The sequence below is a fragment of the Copadichromis virginalis genome, linkage group LG2 (genome assembly GCF_057382275.1).
Source record: "Copadichromis virginalis isolate Kocher_CV1m ecotype Utaka linkage group LG2, C_Virginalis_male_GT1.1, whole genome shotgun sequence".
Lineage (NCBI taxonomy): Eukaryota > Metazoa > Chordata > Actinopteri > Cichliformes > Cichlidae > Copadichromis > Copadichromis virginalis.
In genome coordinates, this window is record NC_140619.1 from 33,438,497 (window position 1) to 33,458,602 (window position 20,106).

General features: G+C 40.1%; 1 protein-coding gene across 6 annotated transcripts in view; it reads left to right on the forward strand.

Moving 5' to 3' along the window:
* Window positions 1-20,106, forward strand: part of mid2 (midline 2) — a 163,719-nt gene that overhangs the window by 86,352 nt on the left and 57,261 nt on the right. For 5 of the 6 annotated variants that reach the window (XM_085430969.1, XM_085430977.1, XM_085430961.1 and 2 more), the window contains 2 exons: window positions 15,253-15,318; window positions 17,051-17,146. In XM_085430969.1, the coding sequence (XP_085287095.1) occupies window positions 15,253-15,318; window positions 17,051-17,146 (162 nt within the window). The remainder of the gene's footprint in view (window positions 1-15,252; window positions 15,319-17,050; window positions 17,147-20,106) is intronic. The other variant, XM_085430994.1, reaches the window with a different exon arrangement.

A 20,106-nucleotide genomic window follows, 5' to 3' on the forward strand; every position in this document is an offset into this window, starting at 1 on the left:
GAATGAAAGAAAGAGAGGGAGAGAAAGAAAAACAGAGGGGAGAAGAGACGGTGAGAAAGGGGGGAAGAAAGAAAGAAAAACAAACAAAACACCTGGGTCACCTGTATGGAGAAAAAAAACCAGAAGAGAAAGCAAACAAAAAAAAAAAGAGCAACATAATAAATACAGCACCATCACAATAAACTAGCTAGCAGTAGATAACAGCAGATACTAAATATTAAACGATATTGTGCAGCACGCAAGATAGACAGCGCACAATGTGCTTTGAGGCAGCAGCCAAGAAAGGTGTAGTCCGCGTCTGTGAATACCCGTGTGTACACCTGTGTGCATACCTGTGTGGATCAGCATGCTTGTATTCCAAAGGTTTCTCCATGTAACGATCTGCTAGGGAGTGTGGGGAGCCACAGCCCCGTCCCCCAGGGTATGAAGCAGGTATGGAGGAGATCCAGGCCCCAGACATCCAGAGGCCCCAGGGTACGAGGACCCGAAGAGGACCACCAAAAGGGGGTGAACCGTGCCACCCTCCTGGGAAGAGCTGAGTAGAGCCCCAAACGAGAGGTCACCCAGCAGCTACAGAGCAGAGGCCAGAGGGGGTTGCAGTGGCATGCCCGCGGGCTCTGCCGGCAGCCAGCTGTGCCAGAGAGGACCGAGCTTCAGGCCCAGAGGCCAGAGGCCTGAGGGCACCCCACCCCCCAGAAGGGGCCCAGCCGGGCCACAGGCGCCAGGCCCCACCAATCGGCCACCAGGAGTGAGCCGATTTTCTTCTAGTTTTCTAATAGAAACACTTAAAAATGAGGGACAAGGCTTCCAAGAATGAATTTCTGCAGTTTACGTTTAAGTTTAAGTTGAGCCTGTGATGATGGTAAATGTAAAAGAGTGTTACCTATTTGATGCACGATGCACAAATGACATTATGTGTGCATGTGGATAGGGCTAAAGTCTCAGACACACAGTGTTTGTCGGTAACTGGTACAGGTTTTTGCTTCCTCAATATGTAGATATGGATATGTATGAAGTCATGTGTGTACATATGTTATTGTGCATGATTAAGTATAGACCACATTAACAACAGGGTTATTCCAAAATGTTGGTAAAAATGAGCTTGCATATATGCTACAACTTGTTTTGACTCGCCACTTTTCCCATTATGACCTCTCGAAATGCACTTTTTTCATGCTTTATATGTAGAGTTATGAGAAAACAGATAAAACATCAAGTGTACCAATGCTTGTTTCTTAATTTTGATACTGAAGCTGAGTTACAAAACAAATTGTAGTGACACTTACAGTGGATGGAAAATAAATGTTGTTTTACAGCCCTGGGAATTTCATGTGGTGCTCGCATCCACTTCCACGAGTGCTTTTATTGAATTAAATGAGGTTGGTTTTTTTTAAGTGTATAACCATTTTAATGATGTGATTATCATAATTAACATTTTCCAAAAATATTTATGTCAGATCTGAAACAGAAATGAAACCACCGTGACCCCGAATTGGTATAATATTTAAAATGGTTTGAATGGTTGTGCTTGTATTTCTCCACAGCATCAAATCTAGACCACAAGTGAATCACAGTCACATGTTGGTGGAAAATTTGAAAGCACGGCACAGGATACACAGCTTACAGTATCAAGGCTTTTTAGATACAGCACTGTCACAAGAACTGAAAGGAGAAAACAATAAGACTCTAAACTGACTTTGCAAACTTGAGAGATCGAGAAAACAGGTTACCGGGGCTGTGGTTTGATGTACCTCTTAAAGCCGATGAGAAAAGAAGGCACTGATGCATGCCTAATAGCACATAGGGCTTCTTTTATGGCTTCTAAAAAAGGGACACATCACCTATTATGTCTGGCCAGCATAGTGGCGACAGCAGCAGCGAACACCCTGTCCACCAAAGCTCCACGGGGAAACGCTTACATGTGTGAGGTCACGCATATGCTGCAGCCATGGACTTATCATGGTTTTCACATGCATGGATGAAGTGCGCACACACATACTGTACATGAAACCAGATATACAGATTACAAACCTCAAACCACAACAATTTTTCTTGTTAAAAGCACATAGTTTTTGATCTGTGCGTGACATGAATGAGATGAGTTAAAAGTGGCTCGACATACACACAAATCTACATATATCCTTAACTTCATCCAGTCACTGATCTTTACAAAACCATCCTTGAAAGTTTCTGTTTATCTAAGGTTACGTGAAGGAAGTTCAGCTCCACAGGGAGTCATACAGAGAGGAATGTCTGTTCCAGATATCAACAGCCAAAAGCCAACCACGCAGAATTGCAGGAACGTAGGGAATGTGTTTCTCCTTTTTGTGGCGAGTCCATCACAGACGCTGTCCAGTGTGGTTCCCCGCTCTATAACTCTGGTGTCTGGCCAAATCATGAATGCAGGGCAGTAAGGCCGACTCTGAGCTAAGGTTATGTGATTTTGTGCTCTGACTATCATTCTTGCCTGCTGGACCTGGATTCCCAGCAAGTGAGTCTGCATGTCACAGTCAGAGATAAAGCACTCGGTCTAGGGATGTCAGAATCTTTTTGTGCAACAGTAATCACATATCTTCTTCATGATATCAGGGAGTTTTACTTGCTTGCTTCCTCTTTTACACCTCCTTCACTTCTTGGTGTCCATCTCAGTTTTTTTGGAATGCCAGCAGCAGACCTGGCAACAAGTGTCATATTTAGATGTCATGTAGCTGCCATCAGAGCACTACAGTTACATGACCTCATCTATAAATATATGATACTGACGTGATTTAGAGGCCTGCTTCTGTGACATGGTCGGACCAATTAGATGAAGTAAAGCATAGTGGAGATGGAGTAAATAGCTTTTCCTACCTTGAAAGAAGCGAACTCATTTGTCAGGATGAACAGAGCAGCTTTGATACTAATAGAGACACTCTGTCTTGTCACTGACCACTGCCTCTGTGCAGGGACAGAAGGGGAAGTGTGTGTTTCTTGTTTTTGCACATTTTGTGTAAGTGTGTATATATTTGTCTGATTTTGTGCGCGCGCGCGCGTCCGTGTGTGTGTGTATGTGTGTATTGGTCACTGCAGTCTGAACAGATGAGAGTCAGGGTCTTTTTCGGCTCTGCATCTGAAAGCCTGCAAGGTCCTGTGGGGGAAGGGAGGGGTCACACTGTGGTGTCCAAGATAAAAGGCTCAGGGTGGAAATCTCACTGCCTGTCTCAGAATCTCTGGATGGCATTATCTGCTATCACAATCAATAGGACTGAAAGCGCAGCCAAAATAAAGCTGCCATATCCCTTGATGGCTCCAACTCCTCTGTTTTTACACAAGCTCATTATGTACTGCAAGTGAATTGCAAACATGTATTCCCTAAAGTTGCGGTAGCTATTGCATCGCACTATTACCTAGTGGAAAAGATAAGTTTGTGCAAGAGCAACATTTTCAGTGTGGAAGGGCAAAAGTAACATTTTCAGTATGAAAGACAAGGAAATGAAGAAGTATGTTTGTAACAGATAGATCAGAGTTCTGACATCTGTCGAGATAAGGAAGACTATTAAAGAGGAAGTTTGTTTTGGAGACCAAATTTTGGACTGCAGTAAATCACAAAAGCTTTGAATCTGAGCCTGTCGTGTCTCTTTTTTCAATAAAATCCGAACTCAGGCGCTGATATTCTGTTGAAAGATATGTTTTGTTTCATCTTAAGGAGTTAGAGTCTGGGATCGCCTTGAAAGGGGATTTAGCTGTTTGTTCATAAGTTAGTCCAAGTTATTGTCAGTTTGGGAGTTAATTGTGTTAAATGAACTCAATAGAAACAAGTTTGAGGAAACAAACCCTGTATTTTTTTTATTTTCTTTCCCCTAGCATTTGTTATGTGCAGGTTTTTATGGTCCCCTAATAACATATTATGACAATTTAGTTTAAAAATAAACTTGTTTTACTGTTACAACAAGTTGTGAATTTCTCATTTATGCTCCTCCAGAAACAAATGTGATGCATAGTCATTTGCCTCTCATGCATAAGCTTAGCCACATAACACTCATAACATGGCCAAAGGGTATTTCTCTCGTCCTTACTTTTAATTATAATTTATCAGCCAATATCAATATATCTGCATATAACTAATTTCAGCTATGTTTTGGTTGGACTCTATCTACTTTACCCTTTTTCTGATAGCATCAGTGGTTTTGTCTGGTAGATATTACAGATTCTCTTGGCCCTCTTGCTTAAAAAAAGAAATCAAACTGCAGAGTGTTTATATAGTCCAGAAGCTCATATAACATTTCCTGAAGGTACTACAAGCTGACAGATGTAAACCTTTTAGCTAGGAACTCGTCAGTCATCCCAGATTTTCTCTGCTGTAGGATTGGAAATTTGAAAAAAAAAAACAACAACAACAACATTGTGAATGGCAGTAGCAGGTTTAGAGATTCTGAAAGTCAAAAACCAGAGTGGAATAATTTGTAGATGTTTAATTATTAAAGTTCAGACAAAAGATGTTATTTCAAATTGAGATTCTGTTTGCAATCAGAGCTGAACCAGTCTGTCAAGTCTGCTCTGTTTCTTTAGGCAAGTGGGACAAGTCTTAGAGATGGGACTCAGTGCTGTCACTTTTTTTAGCTTTTGCACTGAAAACAAACAGAATGTTGAAGTGGAGGACAGCAAAGTGAAGGTCAGGGCTGGGGAACGACTGAGGCGAAGGCGCCGGCTGACACTGTATTAGCGCAGGACTAAGCAATAAGAAGTAGGAGAGAAGAAAAAGCAGATAACAGGAGCAGAGAATAGAATAAGCTATGGGGACTCTGTTGTGTCAACATTACAGATGGTTCACTCATCGTCATACAACATTCAAATGACAAGGCTTTGCGTCTACTGAACAAGCCTCCAGCAAACCCACGGGTTAGGCTTCAGCTGTCACCACAGCCCATTGAGCAGGATATATCTGTTTTTCATTTGGTGTATGTTTCAGATTTTAAGTATGCGTTCAACACTTCTATGCAGAAAAACAATGAGGCAATCAACGGTGAGAAATAAAAGCACTGCGAGAATAGATCTTTTCACTGCGACGGGTGACCTAAATTTGAAAAAGATGATACATGGCGACATAGAAAATTACTTTTACTTTGATAAAAGGAAGACTGTGATAAATTGCAAAACATTTAGGGAAATGTGCTCATTTCCCTTCTTTCTTAAAGCTAAATGACGAGACCTGCTCCCATCTGCATTGCAAATATTTAGCTCAAGATCTTAGCCGCTTACTGTTGTTTAGCATAAAGCCTGGAAAGACTGACAAACTGGCAGCTTGGCTCTGTACTACAAAACTCTAAAGCTCACTAGTTAGCATGTTAGCTATTTTAGTATGAACATAATTCTTTTGCTAAGCTAAAATAACAGGCTTCTGGCTACAGCTACGTTTATTGTATAGTCGGGAGTGCGACATTGATTGTCTCATCTTGCAAGAAAGAAAAATGTCTGTTACTTATTTTCTAATTATTTTCCCATTGTCACTCTTTATGCCTATCTGAGATCTGCCTTTATCTGATTTCAGATAGGCTTGTTATTCATGCTGATTTACTTATTATCAGAATCAAATGTTTTGGAAGAATGTAGGATACAACTAAATGAGGTGACTCTAAAAATTTAAACTGTATTATGATTGAGGAGAAGAGGGAAACACCAACATGTATATGTTTACATGTGTGGACACATGGGTACTGAAAGAAAGTTCACAAAGGCACTGGTGGAAGAACAGAAGATCATGTGATCATGTCAGCAGGATCATTTCTGAAAAGTCACTTGCCTTATTCAGCAATGGGTTTGAGTTGCACGTACCAGCTCAGCCAGAAACCTCTGCTTATCCAGTGTTTGTAAAGTGAACATGAATTTTCCACAAGCGTAAATATGCTGCGGCCCGTGTGTTGAAAGTGAGATTATCTGCTGTGTCACTTTGCCACGAGTGATACGATAAAACACCACCAAGGACTCTCAAAGCTGTGGGGCCGTGATGAAAACTTCACAACTGACATGGCAGTTATTCATTGTGCTTTCACAGGCAGACTGTGCATGGCACTCAGTGCTGGGTCTCAAGGGAATGACGCGATAGTTGTTGTAGGCCAGTCTTTCCCAGTAGCTTTCAGTTACGTAATATTTCCTTAGAGATCAAATCTAATGAGAGACAGGAAGCATAATGCGGAAGCGACAAGACAGAAGGGGCCAAGCTAGTTGTTAAGTAAAGGTGACATAATATAGTCACAGCATGTGAAAAATGCTGTAACAGCTCTTGTATTTGTATATTTTCAATATACATTTAGTTCTGATTTTCCTTCCAATAATCAATGGAAAGACAATAATGGTTCACTTGTTTTTCATTGTCAAAAAAATCCTGTCAGCTTCATGATTTGGACACGTCCACAGTCAACATTTGTCACCTCCACTGTAAACGTGACTTCTTTGACATCTTCCCGACTCTTCCTTCCTCACTTTGTGTGGATGCTTTGATGCTCAAATCCTTACGGGGAGATTTGGTGAGAACAACACCTTGGGTTTAGCACACAACATCTTTTGGATTAGCTGACTAGGCGTAGCTGCTGGCTGAGGTAACTTTTTGCACATTGCTTGAGATCAAATAGGATTATACCACCATCAGAAGAGTTCTGATTATATTTATTAAAGCAAAAAGATGTCGGCACGAGATTTAGTCATTGAAAAAAAGCTAAATCTGGTAAGAAATCGGCTCTGAATTCACTGACTCCAATGAAGGAGAAACGGGTCATTTTATGCTTGTGCACGCATCCTCATTATTCACAATGCAGAATGTACAAAACACTCAGGCCTCACCCAGCAAACCAATCAGCTTGCCTGTATTTTACTTGGCAAACATCTTCTGCTACAGCTACTGTTGTCTGTGTCAGCTGTGCTTTTCATTAAGCTGTTATATTTGCGATGGTGTTCACAACACGTCTCTCTGACCCCTCTGGGTGGGTGCTGTGTACCTGACTTAGCAGCTTAGATTTTTTTTTCAATATTTTAATCTCTTGGCAAACCACATAATAATCTAAAGTAATATAAATATTTCATCATTATATGCCCTAATGTGGATATAAGTTATATTAATGATTGATGTATGTAACCTTTACATACAATGTGGGTCAAATTTTGACGCATATTAACAGTAAAAACGACACTAAATTTCATTGCTTTAGTCCAAGTGACCCATAAGATGACAAATCACATAGAGCAGGCATACACTGGTGCAAAATCTTGAATAGCATTTTCACCTGCGTGTCGAAGCGCCGCGGTGTACCTAAATAATCTAATAATAAACACATTACAATCAATTTATTGGCAGCCTACTGAGATTAAACTGAGCACGAACTCATATTAAAACAGAGATTAAAAAAGCAGCTGAGAGGTCATAAGATTAGAAACACACCTGGGCTGCTGTTTCAGTGAGTGTGGGAAGCAAATTTGTAAGTCCCACACACACACACAAGGTTTCCTATCACTGCTTTGAATGCTCCGACTGGTCTGTAATAAACTATTTTTATGGTTTGTGTTCCAATTGTTAATTACTGTTGAATTAAACATAGTAATTATGAAGGTTTGTTTATGAAAAAGCATTAAGAACAGAATGTTAAATAATAATAATGGATTGGATTTATATAGCACTTTTCAAGGCACCCAAAGCGCTTTACAATACCACTATTCATTCACTCTCACATTCACACACTGGTGGAGGCAGCTACAGTTGTAGCCACAGCTGCCCTGGGGCAGACTGACAGAAGCGAGGCTGCCATATCGCGCCATCGGCCCCTCTGGCCAACACCAGTAGGCAAGTAGGGTAAAGTGTCTTGCCCAGGGACACAACGACCAGGACAGAGGGCCCAGGGATCGAACCGGCGACCTTCCGGGTACAGATATGCTTCCCAACCCCCTGAGCCACGGTCACCCCGTAAATAGCTGTAATGGTTATATAGTAAACTCATATTTATATGCATGGTTATATAATAAATCCCAACAATTCTAGAATTTTCTTTCCATTTTCACCTTTAATAAAATATATTATTTCAAATTGAAGTAATTACAGCTGTTCTTGCTTTGACTCTTACATAAAATGTTTATTGGGGAAAAACAGTAGATGTGTTTCTCCAAAAATGAGCAAAAATGAAGAAGCTCCTCGGATGAGAGGCGAAACACCGTCAAAAAACTTAAAGAAGTCCAGTCGCTTTCTTTCCAAGTTCTTTAGACTGTCATGACCTGGATGACTGAGAACCTACACAGACAACAACATGCAAGAGTAAAGAAGCAATCTACAAACCTTGCACTGATAAAAGAGACCCTTTTTTTCTCTTTTTCACTTATGCAGTCTTTGGGAGACACATTTGGTGGATGCCAGCACTGTGCTGAAAACATGGTGGCATTTTTCATTGTAGCAATGACTCAGGGTTTTAAAAACACAGAGCCAAACAACGGCCGCTGGGTTGCCATCACTCAGAGTGACTCAGACTCAGCAAACTGTTCTTTCTGTTATTGCATTTGAGAAAATAAGACAAAACGAATAACCGTGTCATATGAATACACCAACGAGCCAGCAGCTACATAATTGTATTACAGCCAATGAAATGTGGCTGTATGGTGCTTGTCTGTCTGTGTGACTCTCTCTTGCTGTTAGGCACTCTTTTTTCCCCTCAGTCACGTCTCTTTCTGTTCCTCATCTGTTTTTTCACGTGGGAGCTAACCAGGCATTTCTGCCATATTAATAAGTGAATATATAATCCATTTGCAGTGGGAATCATTGAGGGAGAAAGGAAGATAGCGAAGTCTATCATACTGTAAGGCTTATGTGGTGGAAGGTGGGGTGAGGTGGAAGAAAAGTGCCAAGTAACATTCAGATCCTAGCAAGCTGGTATGTTTCTTACATGTGGCACGCAGCCACGAAGCTGTATTTCTAAAAGGTTACAGTGAGTGACTCATGTATTTATTGATTAGAGTATATGTACAAAGTTTTTAAGTAGTCTCTAGCCACTCAATAGCTCATATGCACCTTAAAAATGTAATAAGAAAAGCTGTCAAAATATCAGAATCATGTTGTTTTAAAAGAGCAATGATTTGTTGTGTATTGGAAAGCTAATTTGGTTGGTATATGCCTAAAAGATTTCAGCCTTATGTATACAATGCCATGTCGAGTAAACTTTATTTTAGAAAGAAAGAAAGAACGGTTAAATCAAGAGGCCAGAGGTAAACGTCAGCTACAAGACATTATCTGTGGGGGCAGCAGGTATTTTTTGCTGCGTTGCTGAAGGACATTTCCTTTGAACTTATTCATCGGTTGGAGATATTGAACCTGGATTATGTGGTCATAGGGCAGCTTTCCTGCTGATGACTTCATTTTGCTGTCAGTCAAAGCCTAGAGTTTAAGATGTGAAGCATATTGATGTAAACCCTTTTGGCTTCTGAAAGAATCCTTCAACATTTTTGAAATGTTCCCTTTTTTGATCGATATCAATTTAATATATTTGCGTTCAATAGAGAAAGCACTGTGACTTGTTAAGCTTGGCTCACCACAGTGAATGGAATAAGATCAGCTACAGGCGTATCCTGTGTTATTATTATTCCGTATTCTTCAGTTATACAAGTCCAAATATCAGAAGTACCGAGGCGTGGCATTTGAATTTGGATACAGAGTATTATCTGTTTGGCTCAAACCAGCCACTTTGTATCTCTACTGGAAATATCTTGATTTAATTCCACAATGTCATTGTTTGGACAGTTATCTGTGGGTAAAGCGTACAAGGCAACAAAACAGACCCAGACATGCTCGTCAGATGTCTCTTACAGATTACCAGGCATGCCGCCTTGGCTTTGCTGTTCTGGTCATAACTAGAATGTTCGTTCTGAGCTGTTTCTCTGTTTTCAGAACATTTTAATATTTGTATCGTACATAAATTATGAAATGTCTTAGATATAAATGTTTTTGTCCTTTTTCTTTATTTTTTTGCTCTACCATAGCTCTGTTACATCTTCTATCTACACAAAGCAGCCAAGCTGGTGACGATAATGTCTTTAGTCAGGAGTCACAGTGGTCGGCCACAGCTTGTCTTGAGGACAGGAATATTTCTTATCTAGCCCACAGTCAGTATCACCGACCTAATGATATCATCTACTGTGGATAACAAGGCTTTGCTATTAGCAGCACAGTATACAGCATGGGCTGATGAAACAATTTTACAGATCTACTTCTGCCTGCTGATTTATAGCACACTGCCGGCCCCGGTGTCTGTGAAATAGAAGTAGTTGGAGAATAATTTAGAATAGAGAACAGATGAGGCACAAACGAAGCTCGAATAAGAGTTGAAACAGCTTTGTTGATCCTTTAGACCTACATGTGTTATATTTGGCAATAACACATATAGGTCCAATATGTTCATTTCATTTTAGCGGTAGGTCTTGCTGACGAGTTGGAGCTCTCCCGTGGAAATAGAAAATAACATACCTGGTGTTTGGCTGCTATTTTCCTCAAGGACTAGCTCCTTGTGAAGCTTTGCATTACTGTCAGAGTGGGTTTGCCGTGGAGCGATCTACATTTAGATCTCCATGAAGTTGTGCAGCGTTTCACAGGGAATTAACCTTGAAGGGGATGGCATCCAAATTTAAATCAGGTAAGATTTCATTTTTTATGGGCTTAGGCGTGTTATATTTTGATAGCAACTTGTATAACTTTATAAAGTTACAGATATTCTTGTAGTATTTACAGCAAAGACGCTGTATGATACATTCAGTTTTTACAGAACATATGGGATTTATTGCCATTCATTAATTTTCTTAACCACTTATCCGATTTTGGGATTGAAGCCTGCTCCTGTCACAGGGCAAGAGGCAGGGTACAACCTGGACAGGTCACCAGTCTATCAAAAAAAGTTGGATAATCATTCACATCTATGGCATTTTTAGAATTTAAAATCATCAATTTGGACTGTGGGTGGAGTACCCAGACAGAACCATACACGCAAACTCCACACAGAAGAGCCCCACCTGACAGGTGGAATCAAACTGTGATCATTCTTCTTCTTCTTTAAAAAAATACCCATAGTGAAAAATGTCATTTACATTTAGAAGTGCATGCAACAAGTATGCATCATATTAAACAAAATTAAACGACAACTCTAGCCGTATGTGTTATTTTTCTTCATCTGCATTAATCCATGAAACTGAATAGAACCGCTTCACCAAGAATCCATTGTAGTCTGATTGAAATGAAACTGAAAGATCCTTTAATCCTTTTCAACCATATCACTGATTTGTACTAACCCCACTTTATCCAGGCACCCCTAATCCACAGCATTAAATTCCTCTCGCTTTGCATTTAAATATCACACTGTCATCAACTTGTAATCTGATATGAAATTGTCTACCAAAGGGAACAGGAGATTTGGGAACGGACAAGGATATAGCACACTTTGCGTCACATCTATTTCATTCCTTTTCTTCATGTGCATTCTGCTTGTTTTTGGTATTCCTGGGTCATTTTGGTCCTGACCCAAACAAATAATTTGAAAGCTAAAAGCACAGACAAGCTCATGGCTTATCAAAGAGTCTTATAAACAAGATCAAATGCCAGCTTGTGTCTAGCCTCCTCAGTGTTTCTCAGTTGCAATAACAATCCATTATTCATTTTCAAACCTAACAAGAAATTTCTTGATCCTAATCCCTGCGTGCAGCTTAAAATTTAAATTACTATTGAATTTTTGTCCATTTCTCTTATGATAAACCTCAGAGAGGGGGGAAAACAATTGGGATTCATAACAAGTTGAGTGTGGCATTAGAGTCGTCCTTCCAAACACTTCCCAAGGTTCCTTTCTTTTTCTGAGCAACTTTATTTGAATTCCCCCACAAGACTTATAAATGAAAGTGAGCATCTCCTAGCTGTCTGCTCCCATTTATCTCTTAAATGTTCAGTCAGTCTCTTGTAGCTTGAAGGTCACATGAGTTCATTTGGAGTTCAGAAATCTGTGGCATCCTATTCAGAACTACAGAGCAACACTGTGAAAGCTACTGCATTTACTGTTCGGCATTCTTTTTTTTCTGCATAATTATTTCTTTATTTCAAATTTTCTAGTGGAATAAGAGCCTTATAGTGAATTACACAGCTCTTAAATGTAAAAGGTAAAAAAAAAAGTTTTTAAAATGCTGTTTTTTGGAAGTTGGACACAAACAAAAACAGTTAACATTTGAACTGATTTTAAGCATCCCTGATGGTCTCATTAACTGGACCCCAGACTGCAGGGAGACGAGCGCGACTCCCTATTTTTCATACCATACAATTCATCAGTCTCAAGGGTTTTGCCCTATAAAATATTATCCTCAGACAAAAACCCCGTTTCCCAGAAGGCTTGTGTTACTGACACGTCCAGATTCTGAAAAGCCTCTTGTTAACAACAGCTGTAAAGTGAGCTTGTTCAATTCTTTCAAGTTGAATCTCTCCCTCTTTCTGTTGCTTTCATTTCTCTCTCTTAGTGTCCCATTTCTCTTGTACTTGTGGGACGATCTTGAATTAATTAAAAGAAAAGACTTTGAAGTTAGATACTTGGCCTCGGGGCATTCTGTTTCATTTTTGTTGTGGTGGGAGTTGCGCTGTTGTTCTGTTGTTACGTTGTAACGACCCAGAGATTCTGCTACTGGTCAGTGTCATGTTATTAGGCAAAAGATGCAGTTCAGCATAAAATTGTCTCTTAAAAAAGCAAACACATCTCTAGAACATGTGCCTGGTATGTCCAATTTTATAACGCTTGGTCTCTTCTTTTATTGTCTCAGGTTCTTCTTATGATTGCATTATGCTGTAATAACTTAAAGACCACAGTAACTGTTAGTATAGTAAAGCTTTGCGCTGTCTTTAGATTAAGTCTTACAATTTCAGAAATTGCTATTTACAGATGTGTCGTGGTTCTGCTGTGATTGACAGACAACACACAGTGTTTGGATTGTCATCTTGTACCATGGACTGTGTTTCTGTGCAACTTCAGTGCTTAGTGGTAATGTGACAATGAATGATGATGACTAGTTTTAGCTTTAAGAGCAGTCAAAGTTGAGTGAGCGAGTTCAGTAAACCCTTCATCATACTCAACTGTCTTGTAAGAAAAAGGCATCATTCTATATCCACGGCCCCTCTCCCGCAGCTGTCTAGCTACTCTAGTACAAATAGAGAGCCCTCCCAAGAGAAATGGATCATCTGTACAGGAATGAGACCCGGGAGCCCCTCAACATAGTGATGTCATATGAGGGGGTGTTGATCTAACCTGAGATGATGGGCTGTCAGCAGCAGCTGCTGTTGCAGCGGGGCCGGGACGGACAGAATAAATACTGAAGAAGTAAGAAACAAAGCAACGGATGAGACAGGAAGTCAGATTAGCGGGAGAGGATACTTATTGTGATGTAAAATGAAAAGAAAGCTACTGAATACTAATGAAAGTCATACTAATGGAAAACAGAAAAACAGAACAGACTGAATGATGACCGAATTAGAAGCCTGGTCGCTAGCCTACCAAGCTCCCCCTCTCAGCATGAGACTCGTCCCTATTTTCCTCCTGTCAGCCCCTCCTATCTCTGTTACACTCTCTCTATTCACTGCCGTGACATGCTATGTCTAAAGCTGAGTCTGTGAATGAATGATATTACCTCATGCAAATAACACCATCTACCCTGCAGGCCCATCACATGCTTCAAGCAACTAAAAAGCAGTAACTCATCTCTCTCGCATTGGCTTTGATTTCTTCTTGTTCCACTCTAATAACCCTCCGCTCTATTTTCTCTACCTCTCTGTCTCTGCAATGGCCCCCTTTTTTTATATATGTAAATATATGCAATAGGTTTTACGCTTAATAGATTTCAATATAGCAAAATAATCAAAGTGGCTACTGCTGTCTATAGATCTTTCTCAGGCTGGTAATAACACAAGTTATGGCTTGCTATTTAATATTTACACCCAGTCCCTGGCATATCAGTGTGGCTTTTCCATAGTAACCGAAGCAATCTGTCCAGATATTGCTGGTGCAGCAGAAATAGGCAGAGTAATTTTTTTGGCCCCAGCTGTTCACATTTGGGGACAGGAGACCGTGGCTTGTCTTCTGATTGAGGTTTTTGTTTTTCAAGCTATTTTCTTTATTTTCACTCTCATGTTACTTTCATTTTCCTCACTGATTAGGTTTATTGAAAAGAAGTACCTGCTTAACTTTAAGAAAATATGGTTTAGATTTTTTTTTTTTTTTAAATGTTGCTTCTTAAAAAAATATATGTTGCAGTCATATGTGCTGAGTTGGAAGTGAGACCTGTTTATTTCATGACTCTGATGATGTACATTTCAGACAGAAAGATGCAAACTGACATGATATTAAATAACTTAAATGATAAAGACAATATAAACATAAAATGTCATCATTGATTGGGCTGCTGTTTAACTCTAACACATATGCATGTTCTGACCCATTCCACCCTTTTATGCTTCTATTTCTACATGTTTTGTGTTACGTTTTTCTCTGCTCCAGCTCAAGCGGGTTTGGTTATCTTTGATGTCCCTTGAGTGTTTTAATAATTTGTTAAATGTGTGTTGTTGATGGTTACTCTGCCTCCCTCTATCACTCTCTCTCTCTCTCTCTCTCTCTCTGTCAACTTGCCTCCCTATAAGGCGTGGGCTACAAGTAAGGCAGAGCCACATCGCCATACTGACCACAGTATAATGCTTAGTGTTTAGTGTCTCATATTCACCCTACAAAGTATAAACTAACATCATCTGTATACATGGAGACATACATATGTCTCTGACCATATGCAGGCCTAACACATGTAAAATACAGAAAACACACGTACGTATGTAGAGAACAAAGGAGTTTCTTTCGACTGCTGTCGCATGGGGGGGGGGGGCAGCTGTATTCTAATGTATTAATCATCTTGTCTCCAGCTTGCTAATTAATGACCCATCTGTCCCCACTCACTGATGTTCCACTTCAAACTCCCCAATAAACAAACACACACAGAGAGGCGCTGCGGCACAACAACCAAATTCTCGTTCCAGTGATGCAACTCCAACACCACTGCTGTGCACACTGTACGCTGCACTGTCTCATCTGCATTCAACAAAACCTCCAAAGTGTTTATGGCAGCTTCATGAGAAAGGAGTCCTCCTCATCGGTTGCTGTGCGTTTAGCTGGCAGACGTGTGATCAGGCTTATCTGTGTGTGTGTCTATGTGTGCACTTATGTAGGTGTATGTGTGTGTTCATAGGCTTATCAGGTGAGCCCGGGCAGAGTGTCAGATGCAGTAATGGAGGCTTCAAAGACAAGCGCTGCGGTGAGTTCCCTGGCTGCCTTTTAACAACCCCCCCCCCCCCCCCCCCACCCTTCCACCCCTCCCTCTCCCATCCTCGACTATTCCTGGGACGCAGAGGGACAGAAAGGCACATAAGTAGATAGCTGGATGGATAAGGAAGGGAGGCAAGAAGTGAGATAAGCAGGCAGGTGAATAATTAAGTGGGTGCAAAGTCAAACAGACAACAGGTAGGCGTACATCAGGCTGAGTGGCAGGTAGGAGAGATATTGGAGAGCACAGTTGCCTGACAGTAAGACAGACGCACGGAGGAGCAGACAGACAGTAAGACATTCAGACGCGGCTAGGTGCTTGTACAGGCCACCTCCCCTTCACTTGCATGAGTAGAGATACTTCAAACACTCGCCGCTTGTCTTCTGCTTTGTTCTGTTGTTCTCATCGCAGCTGCTAATGTTGTTTTGATGCTCGTCACCACCATCGCTGATCTGTTTCCTTTGAATGGGAGTTCTATTCCTGACTTCCCATTTGCTTGTTTCCATTTTGGTCTTTTATCCTGCATATGTGTTTGAGTGAACATGTTTGTGCGTGCGTGTCTTTTGTTTTACATCTGAAAAGCAGTCACAGTTAAGGGATAGTAACTGAGAGTTTGATCATTAAAAGTTGCCATTTGAGGTTGATTGGTTTCATTTTTTTCAGGGATCACATAGTTATTTTCTTGCTTTAAAGTGAGATGAAGTTAAATCGTGAGATCAAAGAGTTTTGTAGTAAATAAAACTGCTGTAAGCACTTGTGGCTGCATAAAAGCAAAAATACAGGAAGACGTATGAAAGAGTTAACCTACAAACACAGAACCTACTTTGGCTGCTTCTTATTCAACGATATTCAATTAGAAACCGAATATTTACTGTAACATTTGCAGCAATTCAGCTATTAAAGTCATTTTAATTATCGTGTGTAAAATCTGCAGATTATTTTTAACCTTTTCAAAACTGATGACCTTTTTGATTATTTCTTATTTCGCACCGCATGTAACATTGTTCAACATGGTTCAGACTTCAGTGCATGGCTACTGTGATGGACACTCTCCCTTCTGCAACTATTTTTTTTTATTGTACTTCACGGGCCTTAATAGATATTTGGATTAATTTTTTAAAGTCGTTTACAGTTTATTGAAGAAATATTTTTGCATGAATGTCTTATGTTATAAAGAAAGTCTTGGGGGATGTGGAGATAAAAATAAAAAAAAGGAGTCAAATAGTGTTGTAGAAATTTCTTGTGATGTCACAGAATGTATATTTTGTATGTGTATGTGCAGACTTATGGGTTTCATTGCGACTTCAGAAGACATAAATATGAACTCATGAACCAGCACTGATGTCACAGACTTCACCAGAGATGTTACCAAAATAATTATCTACAGATATGACTCCCCTTGCAGATTCATGTAGTTCAAAACTTTTGATGTTTTTTTAAATTTATTTTATGTTTGGCTTTTGTTTTTGTTTTTTTAAATCAGGAAGTATCCAGCATAAAACTACTAAATCGAACATAAGGAGCTACCCACTCTCGTAAACAGATGTTAAGAAATTTTCTAATCACTCTGTTCCTCTGTAGTGTCTTAAGCTTAATGGTTTAGCTAAACAATAACCTTACAATAAGAGTATTTATTTATTTATAAGCAAAACTGCACACATTGAAGGTAATACTTCTACTTGTAAATACTAATCATGCCAATCCTCCTGCTCCCTCCAAACAGCAAACTCTGGAGAACAACCTAACCAACTTGGTGAAGAGGAACAGTGAGCTGGAGAACCAAATGGCCAAGCTCATTCAAATCTGTCAACAGGTTGAGGTATGTAACATATCTTTATGTCTTTTAATTTTTGAATAAAATTCAAATGGTCTCCCTTAATTGTAACTCAGGAAAATATGACTTCCATATGGAAAGTAGTTTTGTTTGTCGCCAGGTATCATAGCACAGTCAGAGGTTAGTGTCAGCAACAAGATAACAGCCTCGGAGCTGCTAAAGATTCTTAATGAGGGGAGTTCTGCTGGGTGGAAATAAGCATTTCCAAGTCAGCGCCACACCGCGCACCACTGAAGCTATTTATATTTTAGTCTAAGCCTCTTTTTATTTCATTATATTTCTGCCTCCTGCTGGATCATAACCGTGACTTTGCCAGCATTAAAATACGAATTCAATTCTTTCAATTCCTTCACCAGCTACTGATCAAATATTGATTAATCCCAACACTGTAAGTGAATGCCAGGCTCTTACAGTGTTGTCATAAAAAGGTCTGCATCGTTTTTAAAGAGTTGGAGGAAAGTATACAGCAGCAAATTAATAACAAATGTGTCACAGTGATCTTGTTATGTCATTTGGCCATCAATATGATAAGTGATTAGGCACAGCACTTTGAAAATGGAAATAATAGATACCAGTTTCAGTTTCAGAGGGACTGAAGAACACTCGAGAACAAAAGAGTAGCTATCAGCAACCATCCACTTTCAGACCTTTAAAAGGGTTAGTTATGTCATTCACACAACTTCAAACGCTGATTGAGATGACCACTTGAGCAAAGCCAAAACTAAAAGGTGCAACCACTTTAATGTAAAGCTTTAACTGTATCATAAATTCTGATTGTGTGCCTCTTTAATGTCTCAGCTTTGGCTTCCAATACTGCTTAGGTTCTTCCTTGAACTCTTGGCTTCCAATTAATCTCACTGCGATGAATTAGATTTTTAGGATGGATGAATTACTGTTGCATTACTCAACGGTTTAATTCTTACTGGCACCACCCACAAAAGAAATTTATGCTTGCCAGCAAATCAGATGAGATTATCTGTCAAATGGCATATAACTCCAAAGTGAAAGCTTTATCTGACTTGTCACAAGGTGGTAATGTGTCACAGCTCCCCCCGGTACGATTAAACGGCAACCTTCGAAGAGTGTTTGCGCTCCGGTGTCCTGGTGTGAACCGGAACCTGTGTGCACAAAATTATACCTGAGTCAGTCTTGTCACTGTTGACCTCTTCCATTTGGGCCTTTGCTATGATTTAATGGAGGTACTGTTCAAAGCCAGTCAGAGAGTTCTAATGCTTGGCCACAGTGTTTTCTCAGCTGAGCATTACTAACACATTCGCACACATACACACAGGTTCATGCTTTCAGTCTGTGCACACTCACTCTTAATAAACACCATCATTTTCTGTGAGATTTGACATTAATGGCTGCAGAGGACAAATGCATTTTAGTGCCGCCATCACTCTCTGCGTAGTTCATTTCTTACCAGCCGGGCATGACTCCATTTTCTCAGAGTCACTCTGAGGTCCATGAACAGCAACTCATGCAGCCGCTCATCCAATCAAAATTAAATGATTGCTGGGTGATTCATTAAGTACAGACAAACTGTTCGTCAACAGTGCATGGCATGAGAAAAAAAAACTGTCTCTGTTTCTTCTTTGTCTGCATACCAATGTTGAGCCACCGCCACGACAGCAGCACATCTCATCAGTTATTCATCAAAAAGTAATGAGGAGAGATTGCATGGGGGAGAACATGCTTCACCAACTCTCAAGCAAAGCAAATTATTGGAATAAACTATACGTTTTCAACTCATTTGGAGCTATTCTGGCTTTATGATGTCAGTGTCAAAGGGCTACAGTTGTTTATTTATGAGAGGCGTAAGGAAGAGAGACTGGATTGTTTTCAGGTGAGCACACATTAAGGTGCAGAGGCGTTTTATGAGTGCCAGGAAGAGAGGCGAGGGCAAGCGAGGAGAAGAAGCTGGAGAACGGCGGAAAGGCTGAAAAGTAGAGGCTGTAGAGGTGAGGGAAAGGAAAAAGACAACGAAAAGGCAAGAGGTTAACAGGGCAACGGGAACAGAGAATGGGATAAAAAGACGTACAGTAAGTGTTAGTGTGACTAGCAGTGATCCTTTTTTTTATTCTGCAAAAAGAGATGCAGGCAGTGTGTAGAAGAACACGCTCAGCAATAATGCAATACAGCACAAAAAGGGAATAAAAAAGTGAGAGTTTTAGTGAAGGGAGAGGAGTGTGTACAAAATAAGAAATCTCTGAAGGGCTTTAAGCATGACCTGGATTTCTCTCCTCCTTGTTTGCATCATACTGTATTGGTGCCGAAGAAATGATCAAACACAGTGTGAATCAGCTTCCAGTGTGTCAGCACACACTGCAGCGATACATCCCTGTCCTCCAGGGGTTCTCTCCGGGGGAGTTATCTTTTTCTTCAGTCTTAGATGCACTGACTTGATGTGTAGGATGCTTCTTTCTTCACCACTAGGCTTGGTGTGGGATTTTTGTGCCTAATGGTATTCGGTTCGGAGCTTTTTAAAAGCATTGATTTGATTCTTAAGCATTTGTAGTGATTTTTGTTTAGTTAACACTCATCACTCATTTTCACTCATGCTTTGATATTAATAGTCAGCAGAGTAAGGGGGACTCATTGAGGCTCTTGGGTGAAGAGCATTTCCCTAAAAAAAACTTTGATGTTGAATAGACGCTGATACAGTGACAGATGTAACTGAATTCAGACCCAGACTGAAAGCTGGGTCTGAATAAGACTAATATGCTATCTGTTACCTGCACGTTATTTTTCTCATTCACGAACTATGTTTTAAGCTATAAGCCGTTTAATATTAAGCCAGCTCACTTCTTTTCTTTTCTTTTTTTAGAGTAATAGTAAAAGCTTTTTACCCTCTTCAAAAACACATCTCAAGAGATGCTCTTATTCTTTTGTTGCCATTTCATTTTCAGCACATTTCTATTTAATTCCCAAAGAGCCTCCCCTTT